Source organism: Diadema setosum, chromosome 13 (assembly GCF_964275005.1).
Source record: "Diadema setosum chromosome 13, eeDiaSeto1, whole genome shotgun sequence".
Taxonomy (NCBI): Eukaryota; Metazoa; Echinodermata; class Echinoidea; order Diadematoida; family Diadematidae; genus Diadema; species Diadema setosum.
This window is the reverse complement of record NC_092697.1, coordinates 33,359,146-33,377,996: the sequence shown is the minus strand read 5'-3', so window position 1 is coordinate 33,377,996 and position 18,851 is coordinate 33,359,146. Positions and strand designations below refer to the sequence as shown.

General features: G+C 38.1%; 1 protein-coding gene and 1 long non-coding RNA gene across 4 annotated transcripts; one reads left to right on the top strand and one right to left on the bottom strand.

Annotated features, from left to right (window-relative positions):
- Positions 1-623: 623 nt before the first annotated feature.
- Positions 624-7,497, bottom strand: LOC140237258 (uncharacterized). Of its 3 annotated transcripts, XR_011901823.1 has the most exons (4): positions 7,311-7,497; positions 6,224-6,442; positions 5,377-5,744; positions 624-1,793 (listed from the first exon to the last, which is right to left on the bottom strand). It is a non-coding gene; the product is annotated as an uncharacterized lncRNA (long non-coding RNA). The 3 variants fall into 3 exon arrangements; XR_011901824.1 differs by lacking the exon at positions 624-1,793 and having other exon boundaries at positions 5,275-5,747; XR_011901822.1 differs by lacking the exon at positions 624-1,793 and having other exon boundaries at positions 5,275-5,744.
- Positions 7,498-11,686: 4,189 nt separating this feature from the next.
- On the top strand, positions 11,687-14,888 carry LOC140236825 (uncharacterized). The gene is made up of 4 exons (XM_072316765.1): positions 11,687-11,775; positions 12,602-12,882; positions 13,500-13,936; positions 14,415-14,888. Exons 1-4 carry the CDS (start codon positions 11,717-11,719, stop codon positions 14,886-14,888), a joined length of 1,251 nt encoding a protein of 416 aa, XP_072172866.1. The 5' UTR covers positions 11,687-11,716.
- Positions 14,889-18,851: the final 3,963 nt, after the last annotated feature.

Genomic DNA, 18,851 nt, shown 5'->3' with positions numbered 1-18,851 from the left:
ATATCTGCACAACTCTAAAACGCGTCAATCTATATTTCTGTACGGCAATGTTACCTTAAGCAAAGTCAGATTCGGTTAAAAAAAACAACCAAAAACAAAACGTCGCCACAAACATGACAAATGGTTGTTGAAAATCTCTGAATCAAAAATCATATGACAAAAGATATCACGTACAAACTATACTCCTCTCAATGTCCGTATAGAATTTCATTTCAGCTTAAACGTGTCTAGATGTTGATGCTGGCCACAGGGTTTCTAATGTAAGAATCTTTCACCTTATGTAGGTACAGCACTATATGCGCTACTGTATGGAGAAAAAAAAGTGCGTGCAATGTACGATCTTTGCAGGAGTGTAGGCAGCATAAATCAACCTGGTTGATTGCGTTGGCATTTACAGTGGATCCTGAACTGAACGAAAACCGTGGTCATTGTTTTGATACATTACATGATGTAAACGCGTTACTGGATACCTTAATTCAATCAGCTATGTAGTAGCTACCTCTTTATCTGTATAATTAAGACTCTAATAAAATTCGTATTCACGATATATTACTTTGTTCTATTTCCATTAAGTATTTTTTATTATATACACAATAATGGATATACGTACATTTGTTTCTGTAGTTGCAATGACATATACGTAGATTCTGGCTATTCATTAAGATAAAAATGTATCAATTTTTTAAATACAGTAGGTTAAAAAAAGTCAAGAACTGTTTGATACACAAAATAAATGGTTTGCGCACTGTGGGAAGTACAGATGTTTGTTACCATGTTATATTTTCAGTATAGTCTCAATGATGATCTGATTGTACGCGACATCACGATTTCGTGTTTGTTGAACGGGAGAAAAAAAAAAACTCTAGATCTGTGTGGCAGTTAATTTCCTCGTCTTCCATGGTATTGTGAGTGAGAAATTTGACATTGAAAGACCAGAAATGAAATATTTATGATTTCTATCTGTTTGCAATAGCGTTTGGCGTTTCATTCGTTTTTGTATGAGGTCCATTCCTACAGGGCTTTACAGATGTTTTGTTTGTATCATGATGAGTTATAATGAGCCTTAAGGTACAAAACAAGAACCACATCCACAGTGCACGTATTGAAATAATACGCAACATAAAAGTTTTAGGAGTATATCAAACTGAAATATGTCTTCTTATCGTTTTCTTTTTCATCTCCACTTCGAAATTCGGTCACTGCGAGATTATCAATACTGCTATGCATCATGAAACCTTCGGGCAACATGGGAGATTTAATTTCTTACAAGTACAATGACGTTGAAACGAACAAGGGTCAATGTTACGTAATATATCCTTAAATGATGGTGATGGTATTTGAGACTTGTGCAGCATCTCCTCCATCTCGATGAGATTTCGATAGTTTTTCCCTGCCGCCAACAATGCCGATACAACATCAGACAAAGTAATATTGTGTAGCATAAGGTTAAGAGAACAGCTTGATTTCCTGTCTGCGGCGATTCCGTTAAAGTTACTACTGTTTGCAACAGAACGGAAGTAGCTGCCGATATTATCTACATCGTGAACAAAAGAAGATACTGCTCGAAATACCCTTCACGCCTACGGACACATCGACCTTACAGTCAACAGCGTCTAGTTTCTTCCTCTTGTTGCTATTTCCACATCCTGTCCATGAAACCATCGTATGGCGATTAGTCACGTGGTATCGGTGGTAAATAGGCACCAAAAGGAAGAGAACACCAGAAAGGGCGTAGACACCGATGCACACATAGAGAGCGATTCCATACGATCCTGTCCTTTCCATGCTTTCACCTATAAAACAAAATCAAACAAACAAGCTCATAAAAAAATATTAGTCGAAGTGTAACAGTGGAAGGAAAAGTTTTCTTTTTTTTTTTGTAAGGGCTGAATCCACATAAATAGAATCGAATTGTAGAAGTTCTATTAAAGTAGAGTCAAAAAGAAGAAAGTATTTCAGTCTCAGACTTTCATTTTTTTTTCGAAGCAGTCATATCAATAGAAACCACAAATACGACATACAGATTTATTGGCTTGTTTTATTTGCTTGAACTTGAATTATTATGAAATTATTTGAACATGAAGTGAAATTGTGCTTTGAATCCAAATATGAAGTCAGGATTGATTACTTTAAGCCACAATCACATATCGTCGGTCGCATTACGAACCGGCGAATGTTCGAATTTGCGCGGAAACACGATTTCGAGATAATCGCGTTTAAAGAATCGGGACTTCTTTAAACGTATAAAAACGTGTCTTATAACCGCACATTGATGATGATATTAAGAGAGTGATGAAAGCGGAATTTTCTGCTTTGTCTGATACTAAATATTATTTTGTAGCTGCACCTGGGGCTCTGTGGTAGTGATGCAAAGTGCGTTTGCCGGTTCGTAAAACCCCCCATTTCAGCGTTTTACGTACATCGCGTACTAAAGAGAGGGCATTACGAACCGGCAAATGTATACATTTGCCGGTTCGTAAAGCCCATGCTCAATACGTGTGGACGTAGTGAGTGCGCATTACGAACCGGCAAATGTAACATAAAATGGCGCGTATCATCACACATTCCACACGCTTAGGTGGTACGCGCACAGTGTAATGTATACATTCGCCGCTCTTGGTAGTGGGATTGTGATTCATCCATGTTCATTCATGTTCATTCATGTTAGTTGTATCATAATCATGGATATTAGGAAAGTGTAACAAACACCACAGTTATTTTCTCAAACTATACAACCTACCTGTACTTTTACACATTAATTGTTGATGCGAGTAATGTTATCAAACTGTGCAATGGGTTTTTGATTGGATGAGTACCGTTCTATTAAAGTGTGCCTGGTAGTCACTCACTATCTATAAATATTACAAGTGTTAAGTAATTATCAGTATTGAGAGAATATAATTACACCCATACAAACACAAACATACACAAACACACATACACGCACATATACCAGTAAACACACTCGAACCCACACACACAACCTACTTTCTGACACATTAATTGATGATGCCAGTAATGTTATCAAACTGTGCAATGGGTTTTTATTGACTACTGGATGAGTACTAAAAGTGCGCCTGGTAGTCACTGTCTATAAAAAAAGTGTAAATTCATTATTGAGAGAATATAATTACACCCATGCAAACACAAACATACACAAACACACACTATACATGCACATACCAGTACACACACTCGAACAAACACACACACACACACATACCCTCTTACATAGCAGTCATAATCACCTTGTTCTCCCAATTCTAGGTATCTGTGTCTCTCTCACTCCTCTTTTTTTTCTTTTGTTCTTTTTTTTTTGTTTTCTATTCACCAGTCCCCAAGTTTGTGAAGAATTCTGCATTTTATTAATTCAAAATGCACCATTCCACATGCGTGTTCATAATTACATACAGTAACTACAAAACAAAGCATTCTCCTCAAACTTCCAGATATAACCTGTAAATTCTGAGAGTGATTTTTTTTTTTGCATTTTCGACAGCTCACAATAATTACATTGCACACTATTATTACAATACATTAAATTACAATTGATACAAAATAAATGTGACATTCTCCATGATACTTCACTATGTAATCTCACTTGGAATGAGAAGTTAGGCATTTGTTGCATTTCAGAATTGTGTTCTGACCACTACAAAAGTGGTGCAATAACATGTACAAAATACAAAATTCTCCCAACACTTCACGAGGTAATCTGACCTGTAAATTGGTGAGAAGTTCTGCATTTCCTTGACTTTAATGTATTACAGTAGTACGCGTGTTAGTCACAAATAGTGTAATAACATGATCAAGTGTACCATTCTCCTCACACTTCACAAGGTAATTTTGCCCAGGGTTGAATTAATGAAAGTGATACCCAATGTGTTTATAAACACGAGTCTACAAACTTTAACAGTCTGCCAACTACTGGACTGCTGGGAGGAGAGTAGTGTACGTCATTTGTCTCTTTTTGCTGTCCTTAGGATGGGGGACAACATGTTAATAACATGTCTGGCTAGCCATTCTCTTTCTAGGACCAGAATTTTCAAGGCATGATAATATTGTCTGATAGACATTCTGCCATTTTCACTGAGGCAATCATAGCCAAAAGATTGATATGGTTACGTGTTAAATCACATCTTTGATGGTTAAAATGTGTTCTACCATCTACAAATATTTCTGACTTTTTGTAGGCTTCCCCACTGTTCAGCTTTTTTTGGACAATTCTGCTTTAGATTCCATGAATTTTTTCATGACAACTGAAGATCTATCAGGAATAGAACTGATGTCAGTACCTACATATTCTTCCACATGAAAATCTTCTGGCTTTGCACTGACATCTATCTTCCACTCCCTCAAAAGCCTCAATGGCAGTAGTTTCCAAATTTGCAATGAAGAATAAATGGAATACATACTGGAACACTACACTTTATTTCTATTGTTTCTTTTATATTTGAATAAGGTCCTCCCAAAGTGATAAAAATTGGTCGATTTGTGTGAAACTGTGTTGAAATTATTGAAAGCATGTAGCAAATATGTAACACTGAAGATAAAATAATTACCAGAAAGTATTACAAACTTGATCATGTATCAAGTCTATATTTGTACAAGGCACTATGAGCAAGAAATTCACCAATAATTCCCTTTCCTTTCCTTACAAGAAACATGTACAATAGTTTGCCTAAATGGTCTTTATTGTAGGAAAGTTGATCAACAGTTAGTGCACTACATATAATAATGTAAATACAACCAGATGTATGCCAATAATACTAGATAGAGGGCAGTATAGAATACATACAGCATAATATGAATATGCTGTACTTCCATTACACTTCACAAACAGTTTTCTATTGCTTTCCTGTGTCCGGTTACCATCAAAATCGGTTCTTCAATGTCTGACAGGGACATTGCTTTCTCGAGATTTAACAGTTTTCCATCATCCAGCAAGGTTCAGTATTCTTTGTAATCTGAAATAAGAGTGGAGGACTTAGTCTGCTTTCAAATTGAAATCAGGTACGCCTAATGCAAGGAAAACAAATACATAATTTGATGAAACTGCCAAGTCTGGTTGAATAATTGTTACTTCATTTACTGTTTTTTTTTTTAACTATTCTTTGCAGAAGACAAACTATTTTCTTTTAATTTTACAGGTTGCCTGCCACAAACTTTTTCTTACAAGAGTGAAGGATAAAAGAAAAAAAAAAGATAATCAAAGTATTTATCACATGTTTAAATTATTTTACATTTGTTATTGGAAAATTAAGTTTTGGCTCATAATTGCTTTTTTTAGGAATTTGCACCACACAGACAGATAATGCAAGAAATACAAACAACAGTTATACAATGCCCTGAACTTCTCAACTCCAGTTGAATTACCTTCAGTTTCAAAGGTAACATTGCTGCGTTGTTTCTTAGAATGCGGACACCACAGTTGTTTGTAGAGGCTCTGCTTCTGTTGCTGCTGCTGCTTCTAGCAGTGTTGCTAATGTTCCTGGAAGTGCAGATGCTAAAGTTGCAAGTAGAGACTCTGCTGCTACAGTGGTAAGTAGAGGCTCAGTTGCTACAGTTGTAAGTAGAGGCTCTACCACTGTTGTCGTACTTTAGAGGCTCAGCTGCTAGAGCTGTATGTACAGGCTCCGCTGCTGCTGCTGCTGCTGCTTCAAGCGGTGCTGCTGATGTTTCTGGGGATTCAGCTGTCACAAATCGACGTTGAGGCTCTGCTACTGCTGTCGCAAGTAACGATACTGCTGGGGAAGTTGTAAACAATGCATCAATGAAAAAAATTATGTGACCATCCTGGGGTAGAATCAACAAGATTTATACTAGATATACTTGCAAACATCTATCATGGACACTAGAATCTACAGTGTATTACATGCACATAAAGCAAATTATCAGTAATTGATTTTGTTTTGGGACTGAGAAGAGACGTTGACATAATAAATTGTAAGTAATAATCAATATCAGACTTTTAAAGAAAGGAAGTGGAAAGCTAACAGTCTTCAGCATCCTACAGTCATTACAAACTGCAATTACGACATTTGTTTTATTCATTACACAGAATTGAACATTTATATTGAAATGGTAATGCAATGAAAGTACATTGTACCTACATGATACTATGCATAAAAATCTCTACATCATTTTAAAATGAAAAAAGACATAATATATCTTGATAAACTTATTGATGTAGAACAAATCAGTAACTATGTATTCAAATTACCTCAGGCAGAAAGAGGAATGCCCTCGTCATCTGACATCCTACGTCCATCCATGGGCATGTTGAAGACTTGAAGCACCCTCCCTTTCCACCAGCCATTTTCACTTCTCATATGTACGCAGGAACCTTGTTTCGGTTTGGTCCGTTGAGCATGATAGAGGTCACTTGAGCTGACAGGATTCATAGAACCATCCCTCTTCCACTTGACAAGAACATCTATGCCTACGGTGGTTCAAAAACACAAAAAATTGTATGGACAATTTCAGTGAGAAATTTGACAGTTGTGTCATACACTATGTGATAAAACATTACAAGTACCTGCAGGTTTGAAAAATGTGAAGAAGAGCATTTCTTAGAGCTAAAGCACAATTTCAGAAGAAAAAACAAAGTAACATATAAGGAAATTCTTTACAGGCAATCACCTACGACATTTTGTGAGACAAAATGAAAATAGCTACAGCCAGCATACCTATTTGAAATGCAAAAAAGAAAATTGTCATCAAAGTCTGCTGATCTCTGAAGGGCATAGTAATTCAGGTGCTATTGGTCGAGCTTTTACACCTTGGGGTTGGCAAAGGTAAATAATGATAACTGCTACACATTCTTTGATTAGAAATGTGATGTCTTTCACATAAAAACCTAACAATCTTATACACAGAAGTGTTAGTGCTTGCTTTTTTCTCTTTTAATTCATTGAGTAGCAGTCAACATTGATATACATGTATGAAATAATTACAGTAAGGCCATTAGAAACTTCCCCCAAGTATGCTCAAGCAGGTGCCTAGGCCAGAGCTTGTAATATCAACATGAGCCTGTCCTCACCAGGTTAATATCTGCATAAGATACTTGACAGTAGAGTTAGATAAGATCGACATTACAGAAAAGGTATGACTACATTACATTCCAGATATCAAAACAGTGATTTCTGTCAAATGACATGGTATTGTTCAATCATCTATTCCACTGAAAGTAATAAATGACCTATTCCATTCACCGTAAACTGAGAAATGTTTGTGAATACCTGGTTCCCGGTACACTTTATGGTCCACAAGTACCGGTACCATAATCACTTGTTACGAATCAAACTTACCATTATAGGCAGAAGGAAAAACATCCTCATCACCACTACTCTCTGCGGTTGTACGTAGAGGCTCTGCTGCTACAGTCTGAAAGGCTCAGCTGCTACAGTTGAAAGTTAGGATCATGCTGCTACAAATGTAGAGTTTTACGGTAGCATACGTAGACGCTCTGTTGCAATAGTACTGTCGGTAGGCCTACTGTAGTACCGTACATAGAGGCTTCGCGACTACAATTGTATGGAGAAGTTCAGCTGCTACGGTTGCACTTTACAGGCTCTGCTAATGCTGCTCCTGCGCCGAGAGGTGCTGCTGATGTTCCTGGGATGCTAGCTGCTACAGTTGTAATGATAGCGGTGCTGCCTTTGTTTGTGGGGACTCGGCTCATGCTTGTAGCGGCCTGCTGCTCCTAGAATTATCCCCAAGATATAAATAAGGAAAATCATGTCAGTGTTATCAGGGCACAAATAGGATACCGCGGTAACTTATATAGAATAAAAATCCCTGGATATAGGCTTATACTTGTACCGGTACACGAGTGTTAAAAAAAACTGTGAGTACCGGTACTGGTAATCAACTTCGTTTAATTTTTCTGAAAGTTCATTGATATCTGTCCCGGTAATCAAAATAAGTAACATACCAGTGAATACAACCTCGATCTAGCCTATAAATTTACTGTTTATGCAGGATTTTAGTTAGACAGTAAAGGCCAGAGCAGCTATTCTTGCATGCTTAAGGAAGCTATATGTAACTATAACTGACTTAACACTGACGCTAAACAGTCTCATCATGCAATTTCATTCTTACTTAGGGCCTAAATACTTTTTTTTTTTAATGCAACAACATGAATCTTTGAAAACAATGATAATCATTTATTACTTTGGGCCTATTTTCAGTTCTACCTGGGTATTTGCAATTGCTACCGGTACACGATATTTTTTTTTCAGTTTATAGATTCTATTATGCTTTAGTTTAAAAAACAATGCATCCGGGTTGTATGGGAGGATTGCTTTATCTCTGACCAAGAATAATCAAGGACCCCCTTCGACAAAAATGGTGGCTAGGTGTACGACTGTGTAGGATCTACAAGGAAATGAAATACACAGGAAAGCTACTTTTACATGATAATGTCGAGCAATTCTACTTCTCTGATGTAATATTTTATGATTACACATTAACCTGCCCCGATTATCATTACTTTTGTTTTTAAACAGAAGATTAGATAACAAATGAGCAACAAAATGCACCTAGTAGTTACATACCAGCACAATTCCGAGTGCATGGGACTGATGGTGATGACAAGCCCTCGCTCGCGGCCTCGCAAGCTCCTCGATTCGCCCCACATACATCACGTGTGTTCCGTCTGAACAGGGATTTTACGAACCGGCGAATACGAACATTTGCCGGTTCGTAATGTCACAAATTGCAGCATTTGGACATTTTGAAAATTCGTCACTACCAAAAATACATGTTTTCGTGAATTTTGCGATTTGATATTTTGGGGATAGATAGAGTTTGGTATGGACATTCAAAAAATGGAAAAAAGTGAATTTTGAAAAATTGACCCAAATTCGAACATTCGCCGGTTCGTAATGCGACCGACGATATAGATACTAGACAAAATGACAAAAGGGAGAAAAAAAAAACAAGGAAACAACAAACACCTTTTTAATGCTTTACGACAAATCTTCTTGCCATTGTCAGGTCGGAATTTGTTGATAAAAAAATTGAATGGACACATTCTCCATCGCGTGTACATCTTTAGAGCAGCCTTCCATGAATGGAGACAAAGAATAAATGTATTGCTCACGCAAAGTGAAAAAAGGGCCGAACAGCAGATCACATTACTTCACTCGAAATTCTTTTGAGTAGCAACTTCAAAATGTGAATTATTACGCAGAATTCAAGAATTTCATTAACACAAGTTTTACATTCAAAACATTCTTGCGGAGAGTTTAAAGTTTTCAGATGAATTGTATCACAGGATGTAGTATACAGCAATCAGTGCATATACTGTTAAACACAAAGGCTTTTCTGTCCTGTCAAATCTGTGTATGAAAAAAAAAAATATCAGTGTCACTGATTTTCGGATTATTCAGATTGTGAGAATAATACCTAACACGGAAGCCAGAATCACTCCAACGCCATAGCTCATGGTCATCAGACTAGATGTTTCCCGACCCCTGCTCACTCCGAAGACATGATTGGCGATGGAAGACGGAAGGCTGCTTCCAACACTCATGACAACAGATCCTTGTACTGAAAACACAAATACAAGCATGACAATCCGTAGAAGAGAAAGAAGTGACTAATTCGCGAGTAACATTGATAAAACATTGAAACTAATTTCATGTGCATATTACAGCGTGTCCAATATAACTGGTATTATATTGTCTGTTGATAACCTAGATCGTTCGTTTTATTTCGCTTTGAGGGGACTTTTCGTTTGTTTTGAGAGGTAGGTATAAATCAGATGTAGGGCCTTCATAACGGTTTTTTTTTAACATGAACTGCTTACAAACAACAAAAAAGTTAAAAATGAAATAAATGAGGGTGAGATATCCACCTGGTGAAAACTATGGCAACACGTCACTTCAACCCTCTAAATTCTGGCCAGTTATAGTGTGTTATCTTCTTTCAAGACAAGCAAGAGGTTATGAATGAAGGCGTATACAGACATTAAGTGCATGCCTGTGAGACGTTAACGCAAGTGAAGCGATCATTTGAACATCTGCAAACCTCTAGCGTAACTTCCCGACCAGCAGCGTCATGACTCCTGCGAGGCTTTTGGACACCAGCAAGCAGGCCATGACGGTGATTCCTGTCGTACTGGCGATCGTCGAGAGATAGAGCTTGTGGAAAGGCAGGCTGTCGGAGACGAGGGCGACGATGACTTTACCGACCATGAGTGCGATACCGACGACGACGACGACGGCCTGGGCACCATTTGCCTCGCTGAAACCAAGCGACAGCATGTAGGTGACCTGTCAAGACAGACAAAAAAAAAAGACATGGGGTGTCCCGATTGTAACGATGATATCAAAGCGCCTAAAACTATACACCAAAAAGCTTTCCGTAGACAAGAAACAAACGGGAAAATTTGCATGATGTATATGTACGTATGCATTGTATATGTGTGTATGTATGTGTTTATATATGTGACCCGCTACAACAAAAAGGTCCTAAAGTCGCGCCCGGTCGAAGCCGTGAAAATCGAGTTTGAAGTCAGAGCATCAAAATTGGTCAAAACTTATGATTTTCTAATTTTGACATATTATTGGAGTCTGACATGTCTTCTATCATCTGTCGAAATTTTGAAGCAAAATGATGAAGGGAAAGACCAAAAAATAGCGTTTTTCTGGGCCATGTTTTTTGGCGTTTCAACGAAACAGAAACTGGTTCGAAAATTTGGATTGAGCGCCACAGATAGGCTCCGCCCCTAACAACGACCAGAGTGATCTCATTGGTCAGTTTGCTGCTTGCCGCTAACCGAAGCGTGAAGCTCGCACACTGCCCAGTCGACTGGTGCGTGGGGTGCGCTATGCCCAGCAAGCTAGGGAGCACACGTGCGTTCGTTTGTTTGTTGATTTTCTATTATACTTGAATTGCACAGAAAAACAATGCATGCGTAAGCGTGCCGCATCGATTACGTATTGATTTCCAAGTACAATACAGCTTACATATAGATACTGCACAGTTTAGCGTACACGTACCGTGATTTTTATAATAGCGATATTCAAAGAGAGCTTTATCGGTAATCCACGATATCGGCCTTTAGTGCACACTCACAGCGAAATTCATTCTTTTTATAGTGTCTGTATTTGTGTTTTTTTTTTTTTTTTTAATCTTCGTTTAACGGATTGGTGAATTGCGTGTGATGAATCGAGGGGGGAATCGCGAGCGGCATGTTATTGCTGCTTTGGAGCATCTGTCCGAGTCAAATCTACGGGGAAGCGCTGGGGAGGACGCGTGGCGAGATGTCATCACGGACTACTTTTGCAGTGCCGCTCGCGCTGATGAATCGGAGGAAGAGGAGGAGGAGGACGACGAAGAGGAGGAGGATCCAGCAGAAGACATGACTCTCGGTGAGGAAGGAGGGTATAGCGATGTAGACATGGAAAGCCTTCCAGAAGTAGAGGAAACCACTGCCCCCAAACCCCCTGCAGACTTGCAGAATGCGAGTGATCAGTTGCCACCCGATTTTGAAGACACAACATGTACTTGTATGTGCAAGTGTGGTAGGAAATGCATGACATTGTTTGACTCAGCAGACGTAATTGCATTTCGGCTAAGTGTCATGGAACTTAGTAGAGACCAAAAAGACCTCGTAGTGCTGATACAAATCAGTGCACACAGCGACAATTCGATGAACACACAATGCTCCCGTCGGGCAAATCAAAAGGAAAGGGAAAGGGCAAGAATGAAGTACTTCTTTAGAGGAAAAGGGATATGCCGAGAAATGTTCCTGTACCTGCACTGGTAAGTATCAATCTTGTAAATGCACTTGAGTCTTGACTCGAATAAACCTGATCGTGAGCTTGACGTTGATTACAAAATGTGTAAATGCTTCTGCTAGTCAGCAGATCTCATGACCATGTCTCGATATTAATTGACATCTAGGCCCAAATTATGGAATATTGTACAAATCTGAATTTGTCTCAGAGTTGGGCTGTTTAGAAAATAATGTAGACGTTATTGGGTATTGTACATTTATAGCAGCAGTGTTATAGCACATTCTACACTGAAATCTCTATTGCCTGCTTTACAATAATTCCTACAAATAATTTTATAACAAATAATGAGAATTATTGTGATAGTAATACAAAACAACCGACTACGACTACTGTACAACAACAATAAATAAATTACGATGAATGACCAAAATATTGATTACTTCTTCTGTTTTGTTTTGAAAGTCTCGTGTGTTGGTGAAAGGTGAACAGAGTTGGGTAAGGTGTTCCATAGGACTTACACAATTAAAATATCTCTACCTATACTCCTGAATGTATCACTATCATATCTTGAAGGAAAATATTAATCCTTTCATCTCACTGATGTGGTCTGTACAAACCTTGTTCTTTAGACCTCTTTTGCTTGTCCACGGCAGACCAAGAACAGACTGAGTCTGGCCCATACAGTACTGCTAGCCTGGGTACTGTTGTGTGGACCCACTCCTTTTTACTTTTAGTACACTTTTAGTTTAGCTTTGAGTACTTTAGGTGCCAATTAGTTATGTTATTGACCAATACATAAGTATCCAATACAGTATTTCTTATTTTGTTTTCTTCTTTCATCTCCTTTAAAGCATATCACACAATAAGCTGATTGCCTTGAAGAAGTGGTTTCGTGATCATGGATTGACACCGGTTCAGAGAAAGTCTGGTGGGAGGGCACCAAGGACTAACCTCCTATCCCCGACCGACATCAGAGATGCAGTCACCTTCATCACCAACTATGCAGAGGATCATGCTGTCTTCCTGCCCGGAAGGATTCCAGGCTTCAAACGGTCAGACCTGCGTCTTCTGCCAGCTTCTGCCACTAAAGCCTCGGTTCATCGCTTGTACGAGCAAGCAATGAAGGATAAAGGTGTGTTTTTAATTTTTGTAGCATGCATGCCTGTTTTAATAACATTCCTCAAATACATAGCAACATTATGAAGAGTTTGTTTGCAAAAACCGATACGTTCATATTTGCCAAATGGAAATATTTGCAATTAAAGGTCAAGAAAAATAAAGAGAATAATAAAATTTTTGCTTCTTTTGACCATAACTTCAAAAACATGCCTTTATATGTACTTAGTGACCAATATATCATTTTAAATGTATTATTTTGTACTTTATGACAGAGATCGTACTTCAAATCTTCAAAAATGGACTTATCGGTTTTTGCAAACAAACCCTTCATTTTATAAGCAAACAATCTTAAGAAGTAATTGTTCTATTATGTATAAGAGTCAATAGAATTTTTAATGTCACAATACAAGATACATGCTGTTGTATGTACTTATCATGTACATGTGCATTATTTCCCTCATTCCCACTGCTTTAGGTTTCATTATCACTATGGAATTTGACTTTTGGCTGGTACTGTAACTACACTGATACAAATCTTGATTTACATGTATGTGTTAATTTGTTCTTACAAAATTTTGTATAGTTTTCAAAAGAATAGCAAAATTTGTCTTTTTGCTTTTGTATTTACAGGTGCCAGGTCGATGGCTCTCAGCACATTCCGAGCAGTGTGGGTGAAGTACCAGCCAAGGATAATGACCTGCAAACCCATGACTGATCTGTGTTGGCGCTGTCAGAAGAATACAACTCGGCTGTTCCAACTGGCGAACCAGACAGAGTCGGAGAAGAAGGAGCAGCTGGCATCGCACCAAAAGCATCTAGACTGCGTCATCGCTGAGCGTGAGAACTACCGCCAACAGACAGCTGCAAGTCGCGTCAGTATCACAAGGGATCCAGCTGAGCTTGGACCTCATCCACCATGTTCTCGGGAGGGAGAGATGCACTACAGCTTCGACTTCGCTCAGCAAGTCCACTTCCCCTCCAATCCCTTGCAGCCTGGTCCACTGTACTTCCTCACCCCAAGGAAGTGTGGGATATTCGGCATCAATTGTGAAGGCATCCCAAAACAGGTAATTTTTTATATTAGACAGCAATTCTAGTTATAAATCTTTTGGGAGGATGTGAATACTCATATCGTACATTTTTAAATCTTAGATACCAAAATGCAGCTACTGATTTTAAGCCTCATTGCTCATTGTATCAATTTGCTAAAGAAAACATTTTTGACAGAGTTTTCCTGGCTGATGCATAACAGAAAGTTTACTTTATTGAGTGAACAAAATTTGAACAGAGGTACAAGTGTATTACAACTTTTGTACATCTACAATGATTGAGGACTAATTTTGTTGGGAAACAAAAGGCTGTTGAAATGTGAACATAAAGTTTGATTCAAGCTTAGCATGTACAGCATACATAAAGTGAGCACAGTGTAGAAGAGAATTTCTATTTGAATGTCAATTTTTTTTTTTTTTTTACAAAAGATTTTACTAATTTTTAAGTGTCTTAACCTTTTTTCTTTCTTTGCTTTTGTCTTTTCTCTCTTTTCAGGTCAACTTCCTAGTCGACGAGGGCATGGCCCACTCAAAGGGATCGATTGCCGTCATATCATATCTCCACTACTTCTTTCGCTGCTTTGGTCTGGGAGAGAAGGTCGCCCACCTTCACTGCGATAACTGTGCTGGCCAGAACAAGAATAAGTTTGTGCTGTGGTACCTGGCCTGGCGCTGCATCCATAAGCTGCACATGGAGATCGACCTAAACTTCATGGTAGCCGGTCATACCAAGTTTGCCCCAGACTATGGCTTCGGTCTCCTCAAGAAGAGGTACAGGGCATCAGAAGTATCAACCCTCCAAGACATCGTAGACGTGGTGAGGAGCAGCTCCCCTTCAGGGCTGAATGTCCCAGTCCTTGTAGGGGATGAGTCGGGAAGGCAGAATGTCCCTACATACCCATGGCAGGAGTTCTTGTCAGCCCACTTCAAGCCCATCGCAGATGTGAAGAAGTATCACCACTTCAGGTAATTTACTATTATTACCCTAGTGCACATCTTCATATTCAGGTTTAGGACATTTTTTATAAGAGTGTTATTGAAAATATGTGATAGTGAACATCAAAAAAAAGAAAGAAAAAATACATGTTGATAAATTATTGAGAAGAGAGCATAGGACATGTACAAATATTGTCCTAAAATCGATGATCCTCACATGCTTCCTTAGAAGAGTGCTTGTCATGCTTATGATATACATGTCTATGTATACACTGGTAGATTTGTGACTTCTCTTTGTGTGACTTTGTTTTTGTGTTATATAAAACTGCAATTAAATGAGGGCTTGACAGTTTGGTCAGATTGCACTACATGTTTGCCTCTGAAGCTCATCATTCGTGATGGTCTTTCTCTTATTTTAGTAAATGTAGTTATTTGCAAAAGTTGTTACTCAGTAATCTTGCTTTCTGCACTTTCCTAAAGTCTACAATAGTTAAAGAGATGAATGACCGGCAAGTGGAAATACACATGTACCCATCAAGTCAAGGTTATCTATGTTCATTTTGTGTCATTTTTATATAAAAATTATATCTATGTGCAGATTCACATCTGAAGAGCCAGGAGTGGTGTACTGTCGTGAGTTTGCTGACGATGAAGAGGTGCGACACCAACTTCTGAGGCCTGGCGCAAGACCACCACGAATGCTTCCTCCCAGTCTGCCGGTCCCCGGGCTTCCACAAGAGCGCCAGATGTACCTCTACACCAAGATCCGTCCATTCTGCCGTCCGGAGTCCAGAGACATCACCTGCCCTCCACCTCCTGGAATTGACGTTGGAGAGGAAATGGAAGCAGGACTCCGATAGCTGTACCTTCCTGTCCTACAGTGTACAAGTAGTTGACACTTCGAGAACATTTCCATGGCCTCATGCAGATGTACAGTGTACTAATTACTTCTAGGTCTTCCAACCCAAAACTCTTGTTATTTTCTGTTCCACTCGACTAAGTTTTTGGAACGCTGAATATCGCTCAATATGCTCAGGGTGACTAGGCAAGATCCTTTTTAGAGTGTTCATTGCTTGATGTTGATTAGTTCTTATGCTTTTCCCAGAAATTGCATTACAACTCTACTATGTTTTGCTTGTGCTACATAGTCTGTCAAGTATTGGTTGATTGTACATCTTCAGTTAATCTGTGCTACAGGTGTATTTCTATTTATCAAGACTGTAATATGCTAAACATGTACATGTACATGTATGTACTACCAGAGTATGTACAGGAATGATTAGAAATTGCAATGGAGTTTAATGCATCCCATTGGGTGAATTGTAGCAATTGTGTACAGTGTCTTTTAGTACACTTCTATTTACTCCTGCAATGTACAATGTACATGTTGTTGCATGTTCAACACAACATGTTGATTCTTGTTTCATGAGCGAGGTTGAATTTTAAATTATCAGCATGGGGATCCAAAGTTTGAAAGTGTGACCATCAGGAGGAGTTTAAATATACTGAAGTTGTTCTATTTCTTTATAGCATGAACGACCTACAGTAATTCAGTGATCTATATTCATGGTGTTTCTGAACAGTGAGTTGTACAATTATGCCATGGTAAACTGATTTAGTGCACCCCTTCATCTTTTGATAGTGCGTGAATTACATGTCGGCGTGAGAACAAACCTGTAATGGTTTATTGTAACATTGATCTGTGAATTTTGAGCCATGATACACCTTGTTTTGTATTGTTTTGTTTGTTTGTTTGTTTGTTTTTTAGATATTTGCACTGTGTCTTGTAAATAATATATCGGGCTCTCAGAATGATTACATCTCATCAGCCTGCTTGTTCTGACAGTTCTGTTGTGGTTTTTTTGGAAATGGCAATGACTGATTACAGCAACCTTGGCTTTGTTTGATATTTCATTTGCTGTAAAGATGACTTATAGGTTAAAGCACTGGGGGGGGGGGTTGAAAGTGCAATAATATCTACTTGACTTGCATCCAGTCTTGCCCACATTTCATGCACATGTGTGATAATTCACTATGAGCATGTGCCCTTGCAAAGGTAGTTGAAGCCTCATGAACATTAAAATGAACTTCTGCAGATACAGACCATGTGTAATTATTATCTTTGAGGTCTTTCAAGTCACCAATGTGCTTTCATTTAAACTCTGCCAAAGTTTCTGAAACATGTTTGATGTATTGTATTGATTATGCATCAGTTTCTGGACAATGAATTGTATGCCATGGTTATGATGGTACAACTGTACACTAATTTAATGCTACCTCTTTTTCTTTTCATAACTGCACAACAATTCAGCGGTCTACATGTATAATTATTCATGGAGTTTCTGAACAGTGAGTTGTACAAGTTCTTTGCCATGGTACACTGATTTAGTGCATCCCTTCGTCTTTTGATAATGCATGAATTAGTTGTCTGCCTGAGAACAAACCTGTAATGGTTTATTGTAACATTGATCTGTGAATTTTGAGCCATGATACACTTGTCTTTCTTAGTACGGTAGCTACAGCTGTATTTGCACTATTTCTTGTAAAGAACTTGTAATATCTGGCTCTCAAAATAATTACATCTTATCAGCCTGCTTGTTTTGACAGTCCTATTGTGCTGGTCTTTAGAAGTGGCAAAGACTGATTACGGCAACCTTGGCTTTGTTTGATACAGTATTTGGTGTAAAGACAACTTATCAGTTATTGCACAATTTAAAAGAAAATAATACGTACATCGTACTTGACTTGCATCCAGTCTTGCCCATGTTTGATGTGTGCAATTATTCATTTTGTGAATGTCTCCTTGCAAACAAGCTTTTTTGTGTACATTTATCTCATGATACATTTACACATAGCTGAAAAATGTCATACTGCTGTATAAAATTGAGGTGCAATATTTCTCAAGTTGTATTCGGTTTTGATAATGGGTAGCTTTTATATAATGCTTTTTCTTGTGATGTGAAATGTATTACAGTGTAGCAATGATTATTCATTCATTATCTGATTTGTCCTATGCAGTCGTGATCTGTATCATGCTGTTGATCAATCATGTAGCTTAATATGCAACTTTCAAGATGACATAATCTCTTGACAATGCTCTAACTTGCCACATACAATGTACATCGTACATTTGCCTGAATGGTGAGTGCACATTTTAATTTCATTTGTTTCAGTTACTCATGCATGAGATGTTACATTTTGCAGTAGTAAAAAAGAAAAAAAAGAAAAAAAAAAGATTGCAAATGAAATAGAATGTTTGTCTCAAATGATCATATTTTTGTTAGGATTCTTTGTCAGAAACCATTATAATGATGGGCGCGGCTGCTGGGGGAATGTGTTGATACTATTTGTACTGGTGGGCCACCTTGTGCGGGGTGATGGAAGGGGGTCAGTTGTTTTTTGTTTGTTTTTTATAAGGTTTCAACATTAACTTAAATTGTGTCAGTCTTCAACACACTTTTTAATTATGATCATGGAATTACAAGAAATATTTTTTGGTATATGTACATACAATGTATGTATGTATGTTTTGATATCAGGGATCGTCTGTTTATTTTTATTCACTGAATTTGTGGAAATAAACTTGAATTGAATTGAACCATTTTTCTCTACTCCTGTGACTTCTACATGTACTTAAGTGTCTCATACGCGATATCTTCTTTCACATCCTATAGTCCTAGTATTCTTTTTCATTATATTTTTTTTTCCGAATTAAGTATGTATCTGTACATGTGATGACTGAGTTTGTATGCTGTGTGTTTGTGGCTGTACATGTATGTGCAAGTGTGCTTGAACACACGTGTGTAGTTATGCTATTGCAGTTGCTATTTTGTTTTTGTGGCGTAGTTAGACACCGAGTTAGTTTCCAAGATCTTTACAGTTTACTGCAATCGTAAAGAAAAAATAACACATAAACAAGCAAAACAAAAAAGAATAACTTCACATAGAACAGGGTTTGCTTATTACCTGTATTGCTAGTGTGGTCAGCAATACTTAG